We start from the raw sequence: 19,734 nt of genomic DNA, 5'->3' as shown, positions 1-19,734 counted from the left end.
TCTGCCAGGCTGTGGCTGGCTCAGCTCCCATCCCGCTGTGCCTGCAGTCCCGCTAACCCCATGCTACAGCAGGTGCTGTGTCATCACAAGACAGAGTGGCGACAGAGGCATATTCTCTATGGGTTCTGCCCTATAAATGCCATCACACAACCTGGCACTCTGAAGTTTACATGGATTAACACCTTGTGAGCCCCTCTCTTCAAGGAGCTAATTCTACAAGTCTGATTCCCACAAAGGCTGTGGGGCGATGACAATTGGCACTGTGGCAGATACCCTATCCTAAGCAAGATTGTGCTCCTAAGACACTCAAATTAGTGTGGCAGAACCCTACCTTATTTTCTGTTTAATCTCTGTATCAATCTCACGTGGATCAAAATAACAGATTCAGCACCTGCAATGTCTAGATTGAGCAAAGCTTTCAACAGAGGGAGCAAAGAAATCAAGACAAGATGATGCAATGTGATGGAGTCAAAGCAGCTGGCCAACCAAACACAATGTGCACGCATTTCCAAGCTGAGTGTGTACCTGGAGTTGGGATTGTATCATTCACTACCAAAAGAATTCCTGAGTACCCTCATAAAGAAAGCTATATGCTAACATTACTGGAGTCAGTTTTCATAAGTTAGTCCTCTTTAAAATTCCTAGATGCTTGTTTGCTTAATATGCACCATTTACTTCTCCGAAGTTGCATTTCCTTTTGTCTTTCCATTTGAAGGGCTTTGAAAAACTCTTTGAAATAGAAATTCCATGATTACTGTAATACACTTGGGTAGGTATTTGGACTTTCATCCAAAGACATTCAGTGCATTTTACTAAAATAAAGAATACTCAAAAACTTACTCCAACAAATTCCCATTGATTTTTATACCACTGGTTTTGGATGTTACAAGCAGGAGGTAGCAAAACACAGCTATTCAGCAATCCCAGCAAGTCAGATGGGCTCTAGGGAGACAAGAAGGGCAGTAAGGTGACAAAATTGAAGGGATAGGCTACTTGGGGAGATTACAAAGAAGTTGCTAAGGTATGCAGGGAGGAAGTTAGGAAGGCAAAAGTCCAACTTGAACTCAGACTGGCCACCGCAGTAAGAGAGTAAGAAATCCTCTTATAAATATATCAATGGTAAGAGAAGGACCAAGGAGAATTTCCATCCTTTACTTGATGCAGCGGGGAGTGCAACCACTGAGGATAAGCAGAAGGCTGAGGTCCTCAATGCCTTCTTTACATCTGCCTTTAAAAGGCAGATCAGTTATCATCAGGGCACTTTGTGTCCCTATCTGTAAGTCTGGGATGCTACACAGAATACACCCCTGGTGATTCAGGTGGAGACAGAGAGCTCCTCCTCCATCTGGACTGTCACAAGCCCAAGGGACCGGGCTGAAAGGCAGGTCATACTTGTCAAAGCTCATCTCCTTCTATGGCTGGGTGATCAGCCTGGTAGATGAGGGAAGGGCTATTTATTGATGTAATCTGCCTAGACTTCAGCAAAGCCTTTTCCATGGTCTCCCACAGTATTCTCCTGGGGAAGCTGGCTGCCCATGGCCTGGACAGGTATAGCCTTCTTTGGCTAAGGAACTGCTAGAGGGCTGCACCCAAAGGGTAGTGGTTAATGGAGCTAAATCCAGCTGGCAACCCCGGGGGTCGGTACTGGGGCCCATCTTGTTTGATATCTTTACTGATGACCTAGATGAAGGGATTGAGTGTACTCTCAGTATGTTTGCAGATGACTCCAAGTTGGGAGGTGGTGCTGACCTGCCTGAAGGCAGAGAGGCACTTCAGAGGGATCTAGAAAAGCTGGATCGCTGGGCTGAGGTTCAACAAGGCCAAGTGCCAGGTCCTGCACTTTGGCCACAACAACCCCATGCAGTGCTATAGGCTTGGGGCTGAGCAGCTGGATGACTGTGAAGAGGAAGGGACCTGGGAGTACTGGTTGATGTTCGGCTGAACAGGAGCCAACAGTGTGCCCAGGTGGCCAAGAGGGCCAACAGCATCCTGGCCTGCATTAGAAATAGCGTGGCCAGCAGCAGCAGGGAGGGAATCATCCCCTGTACTCAGCTCTGGCCACACCTCAAGTACTGTGTCCAGTTTTGGGCTCTTCACTACAAAAAAGACACTGAGGCCCCAATGTCCAAAGAAGGGCAACAGAACTGATGAGGGGTCTGAAGCACAAATCTTATGTGGAGCGGCTCAGGGAGCTGGGATTGTTTAGTCTGGAGAAGAGGTGGCTCAGAGGTGACCTTACTGCACCTTACAATTTCCTGAAGGGAGGTTGTAATGAAGAGGAGGGGTTTGGCCTCTTCTCCCGGGTGACAAACAGGACCCAAGGAAACGGCCACAAGTTGTACTGGAGGAGGTTTAGGTTAGACCTCTCTGAGGTTTTTCTCTCAGAGTGGTCAGGCACTGGAATGGCTGCCCAGGGAGGTGGTGGAGTCGCTGTCCCTGGCAGTGTTCAAGGGGCATCTGCATGAGGAGCTACAAGATGAGATTTAGTGCTTGTGGTGGCAATGGTGATGGGAGGATGGTTGGACTAGATGATCTTGTAGGTCATTTCCAATCTTGCGATTCTATGATTCTATGAAATATCAATGCAAACAGTAATAAATTTCTTCCTTCTTCACAGATCTTAACAACTTGGTTTCCACTTCCTCTCAATACTCTCTCTTCATCCAGAGGCCAGCAAGTCCTCTTGGATGCTGTCAACGGTTTATGGGCTGGTTCAGCCTGGTTCTGTGACTAGCGGGGCGGAGGGATCCACAGATCTGCACCTTTGGAAAAGGGAAACAGGGGACCCAAAATAATTGAAAACAGCAGCAACGATCTCAGGAGAAACAAACTAATGTACTAAATACAGTATCAGCAAAATATGAGAGAGAGGGAGTGTGTGTGAAAGGTGGATTGGTCTCACCACAACGCTGAGGTGAGAAGTGCAGTCCAGTTGAGCTGGTGAAGAAAAGCAGACAGAAGAGCAGACGGAGAAGTGCAGGCGAGGAAGAGAACATCAAGTGACCTTGCCGGGAGTTACATCTCCTTACTGACCGCAAAGCCCCCTGGGGAATGTAGTTGTTGTTCTCCTCCAGACAGGCACCCGGAACTTGAGCATCCACAGTCAAACCTCCAGTGCATTACATGATGTTATGATGTGGAATACTGATAACCAAAAATCATAAAACCATGACAGATGCTTTCAACTGCTCAGCAAAATTAAAAAAAAAAAAAAAAATCAGAGAAACTGTTCTCTACTCTGGGAGCGTTCCAAAGCTTTCTGACCCAGAGTAAAACTAGGAAAAAAAAATGTGAGGTACCCAATTGTTAGAACTACCTTTTTTTTTTTTTTTTTTTTATGTGCACATTACATATTTTCACATTTATCAAGATTTCTTGGAGATCCTAGAGAAAAAAAACAAAGGACGTTCTTCCTCCTTTCTCCTATCACTTCACTACTACTTTGTGCTCCTCCATGACTGTGACACTACTAGCATATTCATTATTGCTTCTATTTTTAAAATAAGAAACATATATATTTTTTCCATGCAATTCCTTTGGAAATGGACAAACCTCAAGATTTTGAGAGGTCTGAACTGGTCATGAAAAGCATCCCGAAACTCAGAGGCTTATCCAAAGCTAATCTGAAAATTTCCAAACGTCTTCGCTCTAGAGAGAGGCACAGAAACCCGTTGGATCAGGACTCCCATCACTAACTGGGCTCACCTCTCTCACTCTGCTCCCTCACCAAACATCCAGGACTGGTTTTTACCATGTCCTTGCTGAAGAGCACACAAGATACGCAAGCACACCGTTCTCCCTAGGAAAAACATGGCTCCTAGGCATCTACACTGCAAACCTATAAACAGATGTTTAAATCTTATAGGAATCAGAACAACTTAAAACGTATGCCTGAGGCCCCTGTCTAGCAGTAATGGCTTGCTGAATTTGGGCTCACAATATGATTCCAACTTGTCACCTTCCTGCCTTCCAACTGCCTTCACTGTGCTTTGAAGCTAAGATCCAATGCCTTAATGCCCTTATGTAACAGCATCTACTTCATCAAACACAGAGGAAGGAGCGTCTCAGTAACATACATCACACACCAGCCAGGCTGGTAAAGATAGGTAACTCTTCTGTGACAGCTTCATCGAAACCTTATTGTATTAGCCTTGGTATCACCCGGAACTCATTCCATTCACTGCTTTGAGGGGTCAGAGCCTAAACTCTACTAAAAGACCACATATCATCATGAAATCAAGTACACCTGATACAACCACACCACTAAGGCTCCTTTGCTAAACTTCAGTGGTTCCCAATGCTTGCTTAAAAAAATAAAATCCTGCGAGAATATCAAGCGCCAACACTTTCCTCAGTATCCCAACATCCCTGCCTTGTCCATCTCTGGCCAGCAGGACTAAATTCAAAGCAGCGCAAACCACAATTCCACACAGGTAGCCTGAAGCTATGTTTAATCTTGCAGATCAGAGCTCAATAAACATTGGCTTGGCACAAGTCACTCACACAGAACAGGGGCTCTGCTATCACCAGTACCTGCTATACATCAAGAAGGAACGTGCTGAGGAAAATGAACACAGCAGCATACAACATAGAGTTCCTCATGACTGTCAGCACTGAAAGCAAAGCAGGCTGAAGAAAAAACCTCAGGTAAATCCATAGAGGACAGCAAAGCAGGGAGGACGAAGGACATGGACTGATCCTGAACCAAACACATTAGACAACAAGAGCCTTGAGAGGACTAGTTGGTTACACAGATAAACAGTACGCACGCCTGAAATGGTGATTTCTTCTGAAGACTCTAGTGTGTTCCTCATCAAGAAAAAAGATAATACATTAAAAAAAATCAGGATGGATATGATTTGAAAATTCTTTTCAACTGACTTGGCATCCTGGGACAAACTGAAGACTAGACAGGACACCAGTACAGAGAAAGAGAACCAACAGCATAGGGGGGTGCCACAGAGAAACTGGAAAGTGACCAAATCTTTGCTCAGATAGAAACTGCTGTGTAAGGCAGAAAGCTGATGGTGATACCTTCTGCCAATGAGGAGCACAGTGGGAGGATGAGGATGGATGCTATCTGCAGCACAGACATTCACAACGTGGCATAGCCTAACACAGAGCTACAATTCCAAAGTGATTATAAGGTTTTATTTAACAATGCTGTTGTGTGGGACGATTCAACTGCTTCAAGCTCAAACAAGCTGCAAGTGACTGATTAATCAATAAATCTCAGCAACCTCAAAACCTGATTGTCTTGGAAAAAATAAACAGAACACGCCATCTCAAATAACATATAATCAATCTAGAGAATTTAATCCAGCAGGCAGTCCTGTGACCAAATTTTGTGCTGGCAGCAAACTCTTCTTATGACCATTAGGAACATTCCCAGTTACAGAGCTACCACAACTTGGGCAGAAAATATACAGACCCACCTGGGAGAATAGAAAATAAAGAAGCAACTTACCCTCCCCTTATCCAACTCCTCTCTCACATTTAGAAGTGAAACTACAACTTTAAATGCCAGGAAAAAATGAGGGAAAAAAAAAAATCATCTGGTATTTTCCAGGCAAACACCAAGATCATAGAATCACAGAATGTCCCAAGTTGTACGGCATCCACAAGGATCATCAAGTCCAACCTCGTGCTCCAGGAAGGACCACCCAAACACAAACAGTCTTTAAGCTGCAGCAGCTCAGGACCAGGCCCACAGCCCTGGGGAGCCTGCTCCACAACCACTGGTATCAGATGCAGCAAGCACAGGGAGCAGGCAGGTAGGCACAGCAAAGCAGCAAGCAAAGACCAATCTCTGAGAGGGGGCCTGCTTACAGAAGTAAACCTGGGGCCTACCTACAGAAAGCCCACACCTTTCACTTCCAATAAAGCTCCACCATTTTGACAGCCAAAACAGAAACCAGCATTTCACTTCTCATGAGTCTTCCCTGAACTCCCAAATAAATGGTTACTTGAGATGCCCTATTGCACTGCAACTGCTCATAATTAACAATCAAAATTATATCTTTCATGACATAAGAAGCTCAATTCTGCTTGATGGTAATGACAGTCTTTTCAACTGGCCTGGCATCCTGGGGCAAACTGACAATTAGACAGGATACCAACATAGAAAAAGAGAACTAACGGCATAGGGGGGTGCTACAGAGGAACTGGAAAGTGACCAAACCTCTGCTCAGGTAGAAACTGCTGAGTGAGGTAGAAAGCTGATGTGTCCTTTCATGTTATGAAAATCACAGTTGGCTTTCTGACAGTCTCCTGGATGATTCTCCCAAAAGCACCCTGCACTTATTCTGAAGAGAGAAAGAAAGGAAGGCTCATGGAAACAGGCACACAAGGCCTGCAAGTGTTCCAGATCATGCCAGAGATAGGATCACCACAGTGCTAAAACACAATTTATCACTAAAGGAAACATTTGAGAGCATATTCACAACTTCTGCATAAGCTGTAATGATTCAGCATATTTAGCTTTCTTATCATTCAGTTGGAGAGGGCAGATGCTCTCACACATCAACCAGCAAGCACTTGGAGGAGCCAGCCCTCTGTTTTTTTCAGTGACAGACATCACTACTGCTGGCTCTGACACCTTACCATGAGATGCTTCAGTTTACTAACGTGGACTTCATTCTTTCCATCAGCAGCTACTCCTAAATTGACCTTCATTCATACAGTGACACCATCAACTTCTAGCACAAGCTGACCTGCAAAACAGAGAAAAGAAAACGGGATGGCAACAAACACAGAGATAACAGAATCACAGAATGGCCAGGGTTGAAAGGGACCTCAAGGATCATGGAGCTCCAACCCCCCTGCCACATACAGAGCCACCAACCTCCACATTTAATACCAGACCAGGTTGCCAAGGGCCCTATCCAACCTGACCTTCAACACCTCCAGGGATGGACGGCCATCCACAACCTCTCTGGGCAGCTGTTCCAGCACCTCACTGCTCTCTCTGTAAAGAACTTCCCCCTGACATCCAACCTGAATCTTCCCTCCCTCAACTTCAAACCATTTCCCCTTGTGCTGCTGTTATCTACCCTTTCAAAGAGTTGATTCCCCTCCTGTTTGTAGGCTCCCTTTAGGTACTGAAAGGCTGCAATGAGCTCACCCCGCAGCCTTCTTTTCTCCAGGCTGAACAAGCCCAGCTCCCTCAGCCTGTCTTTGTAGGGGAGCTGCTCCAGACCCTTATCGTCTCCATAACGTGTTAATATTCTTTAACAAAAAAAGCAACGACAATACAGAAGGGCAGCTGCAGCAACGTATCAGTACATAAAGAAATGTACATAAAGAAGCCAGGCCCGGCCGCGGCGCCCCCCCACCCCCCCGGAGCCGCCCGGCCGCGGCAGCCCCCCCACCCCCCCCGGAGCGGCGCAGCACGGCCCGGTCCGGCCGTGTGTGACAGAACGCACACACAAAAAAAGCAAATAAGAAAGAAAGCAATAACATAAGTAACGGCAGAAACACCAGTGGAATGGGAGTATATTACAAAGGTAAGAAAAGGACTGCTCACCATCTCCAAGGATTTACACCCACAGAACTGACTCCGGAGTGGAGAAACTTCCAGAAAGAAACCCTTCCCCCGTGGCAATCAGCCCTTAAACGAGCTCTGAGAGGGGCAGCCAGGCTCCACCCCTTCCAGCCACGGAGCTGCATTGCGTTCACCTGTGCTCCCAGGGCTGACCGGGTCCTTTGCTCAGGTGCTCAATCAGTGGTTCAGGCTGGGATTCAACACTTCTTATACAGCATAGCAAAGCAAAGCAATAGATGAAAGAAAAACAACAAAAGAAAACTAGCAGGATTCTAGATGAAATAACACAGAAAACCTGAGGAAGCAAGGCAGAAGGCTAGGTTATGGCTGTGTGTCTGTCTGAACAGCTGCTCGGTGCACCCATCACAGACAGCTACATAGAACTGGGCTCCAGAAGCACTGACAGCTCCTGTCAGCTTCAGTATTAAAGCAATCTGATAAACTTCCAATTCCATATTTCAAGTACTTCAAAGAAAAAAAGCATTAAAGCTGGCAAACATGATGGCTTCAGTTAACAAACACGAAGTTAAATGGCACTTAAGGAAATAAGCATCCTTAAATTACTGCACCTCTTTTAGTTTATCCAGAGAGGCTTCTAACTCCTTTAGAGCTTTGCTTCTAGCTCCTTTAGAGCTTCTTCTCATTCCCGGAGCTGGAAAAATCAAGGAAAAAATGTTGAAACGGCTCCAAAACCCGTCCAATTTTCACCTAATCCTAATTTTGCCCTGCAGATGGGGTATTGTTTTTATTTACGGTGTTACACAACAGGTGACTAAAGTAACTGATGTAGCTTTGAAGTAATATCATTCCATAAAATATACTGTTTTTCTTTGAAATCTCTCTCTGAAATGAATTAATTCATACATACATTGTAGGAGGAATTTTACTAGCTGTGGGAATGGAATGTTGTATTCTGTAACTTATCCTCAGAAATAAGAAGAAGTAAAATTAGAAGTAAAATATTATGTATGTTAGCAGCACGTTTTAGAAACATTTTTTACTGAATTATGTGATTAATTCTTTCTTGCAAAACTGGAATAGTTGTTAAATGTTCTAAACAATGAGACTTAGAGCGTGTTAGAGATTAGAAAACATATTGTAGAGTTGTTTTGTTAGGATAAGAAACTCCCAGCAAGAGAAAAACAGATTTAGCAAACACCAAAGAAGCCAGGGCCTCTACACAAGGCCGGACTGTCTCACTCTGTGAGAAGTTGGGATGTGACAGGCAGGCATCAAGATACTCCCCTGTCTTTCTCTCAAGCTTATCTTTGTAGAAAGAAGGACAAGCAGATATCTGCAGAATAATGATCAGGTGTGAAATAATTAACTACAGATTCACACTCATGCAGCAAAAATTTATGTTTGTTTAGTATTTCCAATGTTTAGTGAAGCATCAAGAAGATTGCGAACCTGAAGACCTCAGCCAATAAGGAACTAGGGAGAAGGAGATAAGCCAGGGAATAGGGAATTAAAGATGTAACTCTGTTTTCTATGTGCTCTCCTGCTTGCAGGAGGCCTGCCATTGCAATTGCAAATAAAACCTGCTTTATCAGAGATTCTGTCCTAGAAAATTATTTGGATATTTCCTATATTAGCCAAAGTCAATTGTAGGTTTGGATACAGCTGTAACTCCTTATTCTCCCTGAGAAACATAAGATCTGTGCCTCACTTCCAGCGTTAGGAAAGACTATCAATGAATATACAGATGTTATAATTAAGAAATATCCAGGAAAGTTAGGCTAAGTAAGATCATTGCTACAAGAGAATAATAAATGGAAAATGCTTACCAATGTTGTAGGCTCACACTATTTTCCACAAGGAGCGATCTCCAGGAAGAGATCCTTCCTCAGTGGCAGTCAGCACTTAAATGGGATCTAGGAGAGGTGCAGACAGACTCCACCCCTTCCAGTAGTACAGGTGAATTACCTTCACCTGTGCTCCCGTGGCTGACACATTGCTTGTCTCAGGTGGTCAATCAGAGGTTCAGGCCATGATTCAGCAGTTCCCATACACTTAATGATACCCAGAACATCTTAAAGTAAGGTAGAACTTTTCTCCTGCAGAAGCTGGCAGCCCGTGGCTTGGACAAGTACACTCTTGGCTGGGTAAGGAACTGGCTGGAGGGTCGAGCCCAGAGAGTGGTGGTCAATGGAGCTAAATCCAGCTGGCGACCGGTCACGAGTGGTGTTCCCCAGGGGTCGGTGCTGGGGCCTGTCCTTTTCAATATTTTTATTGATGAGGGCATTGAGTGCACCCTCAGTAAGTTTGCAGATGACACCAAGTTGGCTGGAAGTGTCGATCTGCCTGGGGGTAGCGAGGCCCTACAGAGAGATCTGGACAGGCTGGAGAGCTGGGCTGAAGCCAATGGGATGAGGTTTAATAAGACCAAATGCCGGGTCCTACACTTTGGCCACAGCAACCCCAAGCAACGCTACAGGCTTGGGGTGGAATGGCTTGAAGACTGTGTAGAGGAAATGGACCTGGGGGTGTTGGTTGACGCTCGGCTAAACATGAGCCAGCAGTGTGCCCGGGTGGCCAAGAAGGCCAATGGCATTCTGGCTTGTATCAGAAGCAGTGTGACCAGCAGGAGTAGGGAAGTAATTGTTCCCCTGTACTCAGCTCTGGTGAGGCCGCACCTTGAGTATTGTGTCCAGTTCTGGGCCCCTCACTGCAAGAAAGACATTGAGGCCCTGGAGCGTGTTCAAAGAAGGGCAACAAAGCTGGTGAGGGGTCTGGAGCACAGGCCTTATGAGGAGCGGCTGAGGGAGCTGGGATTGTTCAGTCTGGAGAAGAGGAGGCTCAGGGGAGACCTTATTGCTCTCTATAACTACCTGAAGGGAGGTTGTAGCGAGCTGGGGGTCGGCCTCTTCTCTCGTGTAACTGGTGATAGGACTAGAGGGAATGGTTTCAAGCTTCGCCAGGGAAGATTCAGGCTGGATATTAGGAAATACTACTTCTCTGAAAGGGTGGTCAGGCACTGGAATGGGCTGCCCAGGGAGGTGGTGGAGTCACCGACCCTGGAGGTGTTCAAAGAACGTTTGGATGTTGTGTTGAGGGATATGGTTTAATGAGAACCATTGGTGACAGGTGGATGGTTGGACTGGATGATCTTATAGGTCTTTTCCAACCTTAGTGATTCTGTGATTCTGTGATTCTGTGATCTGTGAAATATCACCATTTAAGAGTGGCACAGGAACTGCACATTTGTAAGGCTTGGTTTTCTGTTGCTATCAGAAGTTCCATGCAATGGTGAACATTTCAGTCTTGCCATTGTCTCTACTACTAGCTTCTTGTGATGTTTACTTCTATTTCTGATAGCTCAGCATGAGTGTCTGAGAGCTGAAAGGGACAGTCTCAGGGAGACAGTAGAAAATGAGCAAGAGAGTCTCCAAACTGAAATGGAGAGTTTCCAGGAGACACTCTGAGCAGAGAGGGAGAATCTCCAATCTGAGAGAGATGCCCTCCGGTCTGAGAGGGATATTCTCAAGTCTGAACAGGATGCCCTCTGAATCGAGAGAGACTCCCTGCAATCTCAAAGAGAGAATCTCCAGGTTGAGAAAGAGAGTCTCCTAGCCAGGAGAGAGAATCTCAAAACCTGGCAAGAGTGTCTCCACACTGAGAAAGAAAGTCTCCAAGCTGAAGGGGAAGATCTCCAAGCTGAGAGAAGGAGTCTCCAATCTCAATGAGATGCCCTCCGAATCGTAAGAGACTCCCTGCAATCCAAACTCAACACCCTCCCGTCTGAATGGGACACCATCCAATCCTAACCGAGACATCCTCCAATCTGAACTAAATGCTCTCATAATTAAACAAGACAGACTCCGAGCCGAGCTGAAGGGTGAGAGCATTGGAACTGACCAACCTGATCAACCACAGGAGGCACCACAATTGATGTCAGTTGCCCCTGTGAGAGGACGGAAAACAAGATGAATCTCAACTCAGTTAGAAGAGAAGAAAGAGGAGCAAAGAGGTCCAGAGGAGTGGCTCTGAGATCCAGGGGAAGCACCCCTGAGTCCAGGGGAGGGGCCCTCAGTAAGACCACGGTCATCAACGCCTATGAGGGCAACAAGAAGTCCTGAAAGAGTAAGAGGTGAGCAAGATATTGTTACCATTGTTGATCGATCTCTGAAAATGAATGAAATTCGAAGTCTGAGAAAAGACTTTTCATGTCACCCAAATGAGCCTATTGCCACCTGGTTACTTCAATGCTGGGACAGTGGGGCCAACAGTGTGTGGCTAGATAGTAGAGAAGCTCGCCAACTGGGTGGCATTGCTAGGGAATCAGCCATTGATAGAGGCATTAGTACATGCCAGAACCAGGCCTTCACCCTCTGGAAGAGGATGCTGTTAGCTGTAAAAGAAAGATACCCCTTCAAAGACGATCTGATGCCTGAGAAAAAGAAATGGGCTGATATAGAAAAAGGCGTCCGTTATTTGAGAGAATATGCTGTGGTGGAAATGCTACATAGTCCCGATTTCATTCCTGATGAGCCAGACCAAGAGCATGATCCTGAGAGAGTCAGGTGTACACCAAATGTGGTGTACATTCACAAAGACTGCACCAGAAAGGTATGCCAGTACATTTGCAGCAATGTATGGCAGAGGAGAAAGAAGACCCCTTATAAGTGAACTGATTAATAAACTTCAAGACTTTGAGTTACATTTACACCCTCTACAAGTTTGTGTTTCAGCCATTGCAGAAGTAGCTGAAAAGCTGAACAGAATGGAAAGCAAACAAGAAGATATAATAGACAAACTGTCAACTGTGCCTAATGCTGATGGATCCAAGGTGGTAACAGATGCATCGAATGGGAACCAGAATTCCCAAAACAGCCTACTGGAGGGCCTGATCAACTTGGTTTCCTCCCAGCTGGTGTCATCCAATGTCTCTTCTATCAAAAGAAGACGTCCTCCTGCTTGAGCAAGTGACAACAGTAAGACTATGTCACATTTTGCCTTGTGGCATTACCTACATGACCATGGAGAAGATATGAAGAAGTGGCATAAATAGTTCAAGCTATGACTCAACAGCTCCCATTCACAGGGCCATTAAATGACAGATGTGTGTCACTGGGAGTTGTAGGTGTGCAAACAGCACTCTGCATACCCAGCTGTGATTTCAGCCTTCGCTGCCTGGGCTGCTCACACAGATCTCAGCATCTGCTGTGACAGCACTGAGATCCGTGCTCTCCAGTCTGTTAGAAGAGTCACCAACCAGCACCGAGGACAGCCTGGGATCAAAGTGTGAGGACTATCACAGGTCATCCATCAGCCTCCCTTGGTAGACATTCACGTTATTCATTTCCTTTGCTCTGTGGCTGTATCAGCACTTTAAGAGCACAGCCTGAAGCTGTGATAGAGCGCCTGGGGAGGGGTGCAGCCCTGCAAGCACAGCTGGGGGCAGTTTGGCTGTGGGGTGGGGCAGAACCAGTCTCCACCCCTCCCTGACTCCATTTAAGGGCTGGGAAGCACAGGGGCAGCATCTGAACCTGGGGAGTGCTTCCTTTAGAGTGTGGGGTGAGTCTTACTCAATGGGGTAGGTGATCCCTTCCCTATTTTAGGGCTGTGATCTCTCCCTTTTCTAGGGTCTCCTGACTACGTTGGAGGGCTGGCAGCCATCTGTACATGGAAACTGCTTCCTTTAGTGTGTGGGTGAGTGTTGGTCCTTGGAATGGGGTGAGTGGCTCTGTTTTTATTTCAGGGCTGTGATCCCCCCCTCTTTGGGGGATCCTAATGTCATTTAAGGGTGGTAGCTGTAAGGACAACATCTGAACCTGGAGACTGCTTCCTTTGGGGTATGGGGTGAGCAATTCCTGCTTTGATTCAGAGTTGTGAGCTCTGCCTTTCTGGGGGAATCTCAAGCTGGATTAGAGCAGCTGTATCTGCTGTGTGTGTTGTTACCTCTTCAGTGGTTCTCACCTCATAATCTCCAGTCTGGGGCTCCAAACGTGGTTTGTCTGCTCCTATGTCATCCCACTTCATGGCTGTAATTCATAGTGCCATGTGTTAATTGCACCAATACAGAATTTTTAAGGGCATTCTGTGCATTATTATCATGTATTAAATTACATTCTGCATCTCTTCTGACTTCATTTTGCAACCCGATGGGGTTTAAGGATTGCCTGGGCTCCTCTGATCAGTGGTGTGAGATCTGTGCAGCAGGTAATGAACATCGCAAGCCCCACGTTGGTGCACTGCTTGTATGCAGGTTTGCGATGCGGTCCAACTCCCCCACAGTGACCATCCACAGCTGGATCAGGTTGCTCAGAGCCTGACCCCATTTCACCTTGAAAGGGATAGCACATTCACCACATCTCTGGCAACCTGTTCCACTGCCTCACCACCCTCACTGTGGAAGACATTTCTTGTATATCTAACCTCAATTGTCCCTTCTTCTTTCCTTTAGGCATTGAAAGGCTGTTACCAGGTCACCTTGGCGCCTTCTCTTCTCCAGGCTGAACAGCCCAACTCTCTCTTCTTATAAGAGAAGTGTTCCATCCCTCAGTTCATATTTGCGGCTGTACTCTGGATGTGCTCCCACAGCTCCATGTTTCTCCTGCACTGAGGACTCCACATCCAGATGCAGCACTCGAGGTGAGGCCTCACCAGCGCAGAGCAGAGGGGCGGGGATCGCCTCCCTTCGCCTGCTGACTACGCTGCGCATCTTTGGATGCAGCTCAGGATACAGTTGGCTTTCTGGGCTGGAGGGGCACATTGCTGATTTGTGTCCAGCTCCCACCCATCAGTACCCCCAAGGCCTTATGGGGCAGGACTGCACTCAGTCCTTTCATCCCCCAGCATGTTTTGGTGGTGGGTGTTCCTTCATCCCAGCTGCTGACCCAGCACTTGGATTTATGCCCCTACTCAGCCTGTTGAGGTCCCTCTGGATGGCATCTCATCCCTCTGGTGTGTCGCTGCACCCCACAACTTGATGTCATTAGGGTGCACTTGATCCCACTGTTGATGTCACTGATGAAGGTGCAATTCCAGATGTTTGTAGAAGCTGAGCGTAGAACCCCTTGAGAGCAGCCCTGTAGAGAAGGACTAGGGGATCCTGGTGGATGAGAAGCTGGACATGAGCCAGCAGAGTGTGCTTGCAGCCTGGAAGGCCAACTATATCCTGGGCTGCATTAAAAGAGGGGTGGCCAGCAGGGAGAGGGAGGTGATCGTCCCCCTCTACTCAGCTCTTGTAAGGCCCCATCTGCAGTACTGTGTCCAGGCCTGGAGCCCCAGCACAGAAAGGACGTGGAGCTTTTGCTTTCAGAGCGGGTTCAGAGGAGGGCACTAAGATGATCAGAGGGCTGGAGCACCTTTCTCCTATGAAGAAAGGTTGAGGGAACTGGGATTGTTTCTCTTGGAGAAGAGAAGACTCCGGAGAGACCTCATCACAGCCCCCTAATACTCAAAGGGAATGCATAAGCAGGAGGGGGAATGGCTGTTTACGAGGGTGGATGGTGATAGGACAAGGGGAAATGGTTTTAAACTGAGCCAGGGGTGGCTTAGGTTGGTTATTAGGAGGAAGTTTTTCACGCAGAGGGTGGTGACGCCCTGGAACAAGTGCTTTAGGGTCACTTCCAGAAGGATCTGCTCTGCGATCGTTCCCAGCACAGAGGTAAGACTGACATGGTGGTAGTTCCCTATCCTTAATAACAGGTGTGCTGTTGCTTTTTTCTACTCATCAGGGACTTCACCTGACTGCTTTGACTTCTCAAATACCATTGAGAGTGGCTCGGTGACTGCAGCGGTGAATTTCCTCAGAACTCTGGGATTCATCTCGCCAGGACCCAAAGACTCCTGGATGCCTGGATGTTTGGATCCTCAGGTGGTCCAGAACCTGATGTCCCATCACAGTGTGGGATGGGGAGGGGTCTGTGGGACTGGCATTGCTTCCTCAATCCCCACCTACCAAACCAAAGATGAGGGCTGTGTCTAATGAGCAGTTATCAGAGAAGAGGGAAGCAAAAATGGTGTTGTGTATCTGAGCTTTTTCCTGTGCGTTGTTCCCAGCTGCAGTGCTGCCGGTAAGCAGCATCAGGCACAGAGTGCAGCCACGCTGCTCTGAGAAAGGAGACTACAGCGCACGTTTGTGAGAGAGGCACTGCTCTACATATGTGTGGCAGTGCCTTCATTACTGTATTGTGTCCAACATGTGGCAGCAGAGAGCTGTGGTGCTCCAGAGTGCTGTAACGACTGCACAGAGAGATGTGTGGCTCTTTGTGAGAGCAGCCAGGAACTGAAATCTGCCTTTCCTGGAATGCCCTGGAACCTCACTTTGCTGACTGGTAATTGTCTGCCCAACAGGTAAGAGCAACGCATGCCCACCAGTGTTTACCCATTCCATAGCATGGCACAACATGGTGCTCCCAGAGCTCTTAATTGCACTTTATGGTGCCCAGAAGGCTGCCTGTCCTTTTCTTTCTGTGTTCTCCTTGTCTCTGGCCTTTCACTGCAGTGTTCTCCTTCTCTTTACCCTAGACATTCTCTACTGCATTTTCTTGCTGTCCTGTTTTGGTGTTCTGTGCCCCATTGTCTTGGCCATTGTACTTGGCTTTCTTTGCTGCATTCTCTTCAGCGTTTGGTTTTGGTGTTTCTTGCCATGTTCTCTTGGCTGTTGTCCCCAGCATTTTCTGCCATCTCATAGCCATTGCCTGGGCGTTCCCTGTCATGTTCTCCTTGGTGTCCTGTTTGGTGTTCCCTGTGGCATTCTTCTTGGCCTCCAGTTTTGGCCTCCCAACCACCTTCTCTTGGCCTTCTGCATTGGCTTTCTTTGCCATGTTCTCTCTGGCCACTTGTTCTGGCATTCCCTGCCACATCCTCTTGGCTTCCTGTTTTGGCACTTCCTGCCATGTTCTCTTAGCCCTTGCCTAGGCATTTACTGCTGTGTTCTCTTAGCCTTCTGTTTTGGCATTTCTTGCCGTGTTCTCTTGGCTGTTGTCCTCGGCATTTCCTGCCATCTCATAGCCCTTGCCTGGGCATTCCCTGTGATGTCCTCCTCAGCGTCCTGTTTTGGCGTTCCCTTCCCTGTGGCATTCTCCTTGGCCTCCTGTTTTGGCCTACCCAGCCACCTTCTCTTGGCCTTCTGCATTGGCTTTCTTTGCCATGTTTTCTTTGGCCGCTTGTTCTGGCGTTACATCCTCTTGGCCTCCTGTTTTGGCATTTCTTGCCATGTTCTCTTAGCTCTTGCCTAGGCATTTCTTACCATGTTCTCTTGGTTTTGGTGTTTCTTGCTGTGTTCTCTTGGCCTTTGCTGTTGGCCTTCCCTGCTGTACTCTCATTGCCCTCACCATAGCTTTTCATTGGGTATTTTCCTTGCTTTTGCCCTTCCCTTAGCCTTAGCTGTTTGCTTTGCCTTTACCTTGGATTTCCCTTTGCTTGTCCTGGGAGTTTGGCTCACCTTTGCCTTTGGATCTCTGGGATTGGCTGGGAGGCAGTGTTAATTGTAATCTTGACCTGAATCCCTAGCTTAATGGGAGCTCTAATGATAATTACATTTACCTGCAATGTGTCTGTCACCCTAACCCTTAGCCTGATATTAAAAATGTCTCTAACCCTAAATGCAGCAATAAAAATAACACTCCTTGTTTTCTGTCAAAGTAACCTTCATCCTAATTGTAGTGCAGAAAAGAATTGTTAAACTAACTGTGACTTCAAGCCAACAAATAGCATTAGTTATATCCCTAACACTCCTTTGCGTCATCATTTGAGCAATGTGCACAGGGTGCAGCCCCCGCATTTGCAGGACAGTGCCTTCATTATTGTGTCCAACAGGTGGCAGCGGAGAGCTGCGGCGCTCCTGAGCAGTGTAAAAACTGTACAGAGAGATCTGTGGTTCCTCCTGAGAGCAGCTAGGAACAGAAATCTGTATTTCCTGGGATGCCCTGGAAGCTGACTTTGCTGACCGGTAATTATCTGCCCAACAGGTAAGGGCAATGTACATCTACCAGTGTTTATATATTACTTAGTAAGACGCAAGGTAGGGTACCCAGAGTTCATTTCTGCACTTCAGCGTGCCTTACAGGCTGTCTGTTCTCTTCCTTCTGCGTTCTCCTTGCCTCTCCTCTGTGCCTGGTTATTTCCTGCAGCATTCTCTTTAGTCTCTATTTTGGTGTTTGTGGTGGCATTCTCTTGTGCATTGCCCAGTGTTTTGGCATTTGTGGTGATGTTCTATTGGGCCTTGCCCTCCATTTTGGTGTTCCCTGTGGCATTATCTTGGGCTTTGCCCTCTGTTATGGTGTTATGTGTAACGTTCTCTTCAGTCTTGTGCCGTTTTGGCATTCCCTGAGGCCGCCTCTTTGGGCCCGGCCGCCTCTTTGGGCCCGGCCTCTTGACGCGGCCACCTCTTTGTTGTTTTCCATGACTTAGCCTTACTTTGATACTTTGCCCTCCCTTGGGTACTGTCTATACCTTTACACTCTGTTTTGGTGTTTGCTTCAGTGTTCTCGCCTTTTGCTCTTGCCTTTGCCTAGGCTTTCCCTAACAGTCACGCTGAGCATGATCCTAATAAACCTAACTGTAATATCTTCACCCCAACCTTAATGAGCTCTGAACACCAAATGTAGTGCTAATTGTAACCATGACTGTATAGATAACTATACTAACTGTCCAAATTAACCCTGAACCTACCCTCTAACCCATCTCTAACCTTCAGTGTAATACTGAAAATAATTCTACATCTTCCCTGTTAAATACTCCTAACCTTAATCTTAAGCCATTTGTTGGGGTGGTCTTTTGCTTGCACGTTTTGTGGGGGTGGTCTTACGGTGAGCGCTGTTTGTGTCTTGGCGTTCCTCTTTCTAAAGTGTGTCTCTCTGTATTGCAGGCAAAGATGCCTTTGACACTTCCAGTCGATGACTTCCCCCCTGGGATGCCATGCTCTTTCCAGGCCTCCCACACTCACCGCCAGCTTAGTTCAGTTGAGCTGTTACCCATATCCCCCGGTCTCTTCCCTTCCCATAGTCTTCCTTTCACTCTGCCACAAGCCCCTACCACCGCCCAAGGTCATCACAGGCAATGTGTGGAATGCAGTACTTGTTCTCATTATAGTTCACCCCATTGGCCTCAGCCCAGCAAATCCAACCCACCCACACCCTTCCTTAGGGCCCTTCTACTCCCAGGCCAATCAATCCTTCCTTCTCATGTGATTTTGTGTTCCTTCCCAGCCAGTTTAAGACTCATGCCCCTTTGTGGCTATTCTGAGAGTTGCGCTGATTTCAGTATGTGCATTCAACTTACGTCAACCAAATTGTCATTAGCTTTACAATCAATTTCTCTCCACCAAATTAGCTTTAGTTTTACATTCGGTTTATTTCAACCAAATAGGCTTTAGCTTTGCCTTGCTTATGGGGTTGGGTTAGCTTTGCTTTGTTTGTTCGTACCGCAGGGCTAACCCAACCCTGTAAGCAACACCCAAGGGCCGTTGGAGGTCATTTGCCTTCCTTTCCGGCCAGTCTGAGACTTGCATTCTGTTTTGGATGGGCTGAGATCTAAACTGCTTTTGAGGTGGATTGCAATACATAATGTTTTTGAATATGTAATGTCATTAATGGGGTATGGAGGCTCTGTGACCTTTCTCTGGTTAATCTGACGTATGTAAACCACGTGTGTTAAACTGTATGGAGTAAGTGTATATTGCATCTCTAAACTGCATTGTGCCACATATTCAATCTGTGTAATGCTGTGCCTGTAAACTGTGTTGTGCCACATATGGAATGTATGGATGCTGCACCTATAAATTGCATTGTGCCATGTACAGAATATATGAATGCTGTGGCTATAAACTAAGTTCAGGAATTGTAATGAATATGGGTAACCCTGATGTACTTCCCAAGGTATAATTGCTGGTATAGTTTCTGTGCATATGATTCTGTGAAAATAGTACTTTAACAAGTATTATTGCTGAGTCATTTAATGCTGTGGAGTGTCTTGCTTTGTGACAATCACGAATTGGATAACACTTGGAGGTAGGTCTGAGAGGTAGGTATGGAGGCTGGGGGTTAGGCAGGCTTGGGGTGAGGGGTGAGGGTTAGCGGGTTAGGGTAGGGTGAGGTTACGGTTAGGCGGGTTAGGGTTAGGCAAGTTAGGGTTAGGCAAGTTAGGGGTACGGGTAGGGGTAGGCACATTAGGGTTGGGGGAGGGTTAGGGTAAGGGTTAGGGTAGGGATAGGGGTGGGGTGAGTGAGGGGTAGGGGCTGG

At 46.9% G+C, this 19,734-nt stretch overlaps 1 protein-coding gene and 1 long non-coding RNA gene across 5 annotated transcripts in view; one reads left to right on the top strand and one right to left on the bottom strand.

The window, feature by feature from the left end:
* Positions 1–7,685, bottom strand: part of LOC149913327 (uncharacterized) — a 19,957-nt gene extending 12,272 nt beyond the window's left edge. Inside the window, exons 1-2 of the mRNA XM_090129924.1 lie at positions 7,526–7,685; positions 6,604–6,713 (exon numbers count right to left, since the gene is read on the bottom strand). Of these exons, the coding sequence (XP_089986050.1) occupies positions 6,604–6,675 (72 nt within the window). The 5' untranslated portion in view covers positions 6,676–6,713; positions 7,526–7,685. The remainder of the gene's footprint in view (positions 1–6,603; positions 6,714–7,525) is intronic.
* On the top strand, positions 7,455–19,544 carry LOC149913326 (uncharacterized). 4 transcript variants are annotated; one of them, XR_016461293.1, is made up of 5 exons: positions 9,331–13,060; positions 13,129–13,195; positions 15,226–15,844; positions 17,312–17,463; positions 18,363–19,543. It is a non-coding gene; the product is annotated as an uncharacterized LOC149913326 (long non-coding RNA). The 4 variants fall into 4 exon arrangements; XR_016461292.1 differs by lacking the exon at positions 9,331–13,060 and adding an exon at positions 7,455–7,505 and having other exon boundaries at positions 17,312–19,544; XR_016461291.1 differs by having other exon boundaries at positions 9,331–12,824; positions 17,312–19,544.
* Positions 19,545–19,734: the final 190 nt, after the last annotated feature.

This window comes from Phasianus colchicus, chromosome 38 (genome assembly GCF_987193195.1).
Source record: "Phasianus colchicus chromosome 38, bPhaCol1.hap1.1, whole genome shotgun sequence".
Lineage (NCBI taxonomy): Eukaryota > Metazoa > Chordata > Aves > Galliformes > Phasianidae > Phasianus > Phasianus colchicus.
The sequence above is the reverse complement of the archived record's forward strand: the minus strand, read 5'-3'. Positions and strand labels throughout refer to the sequence as shown.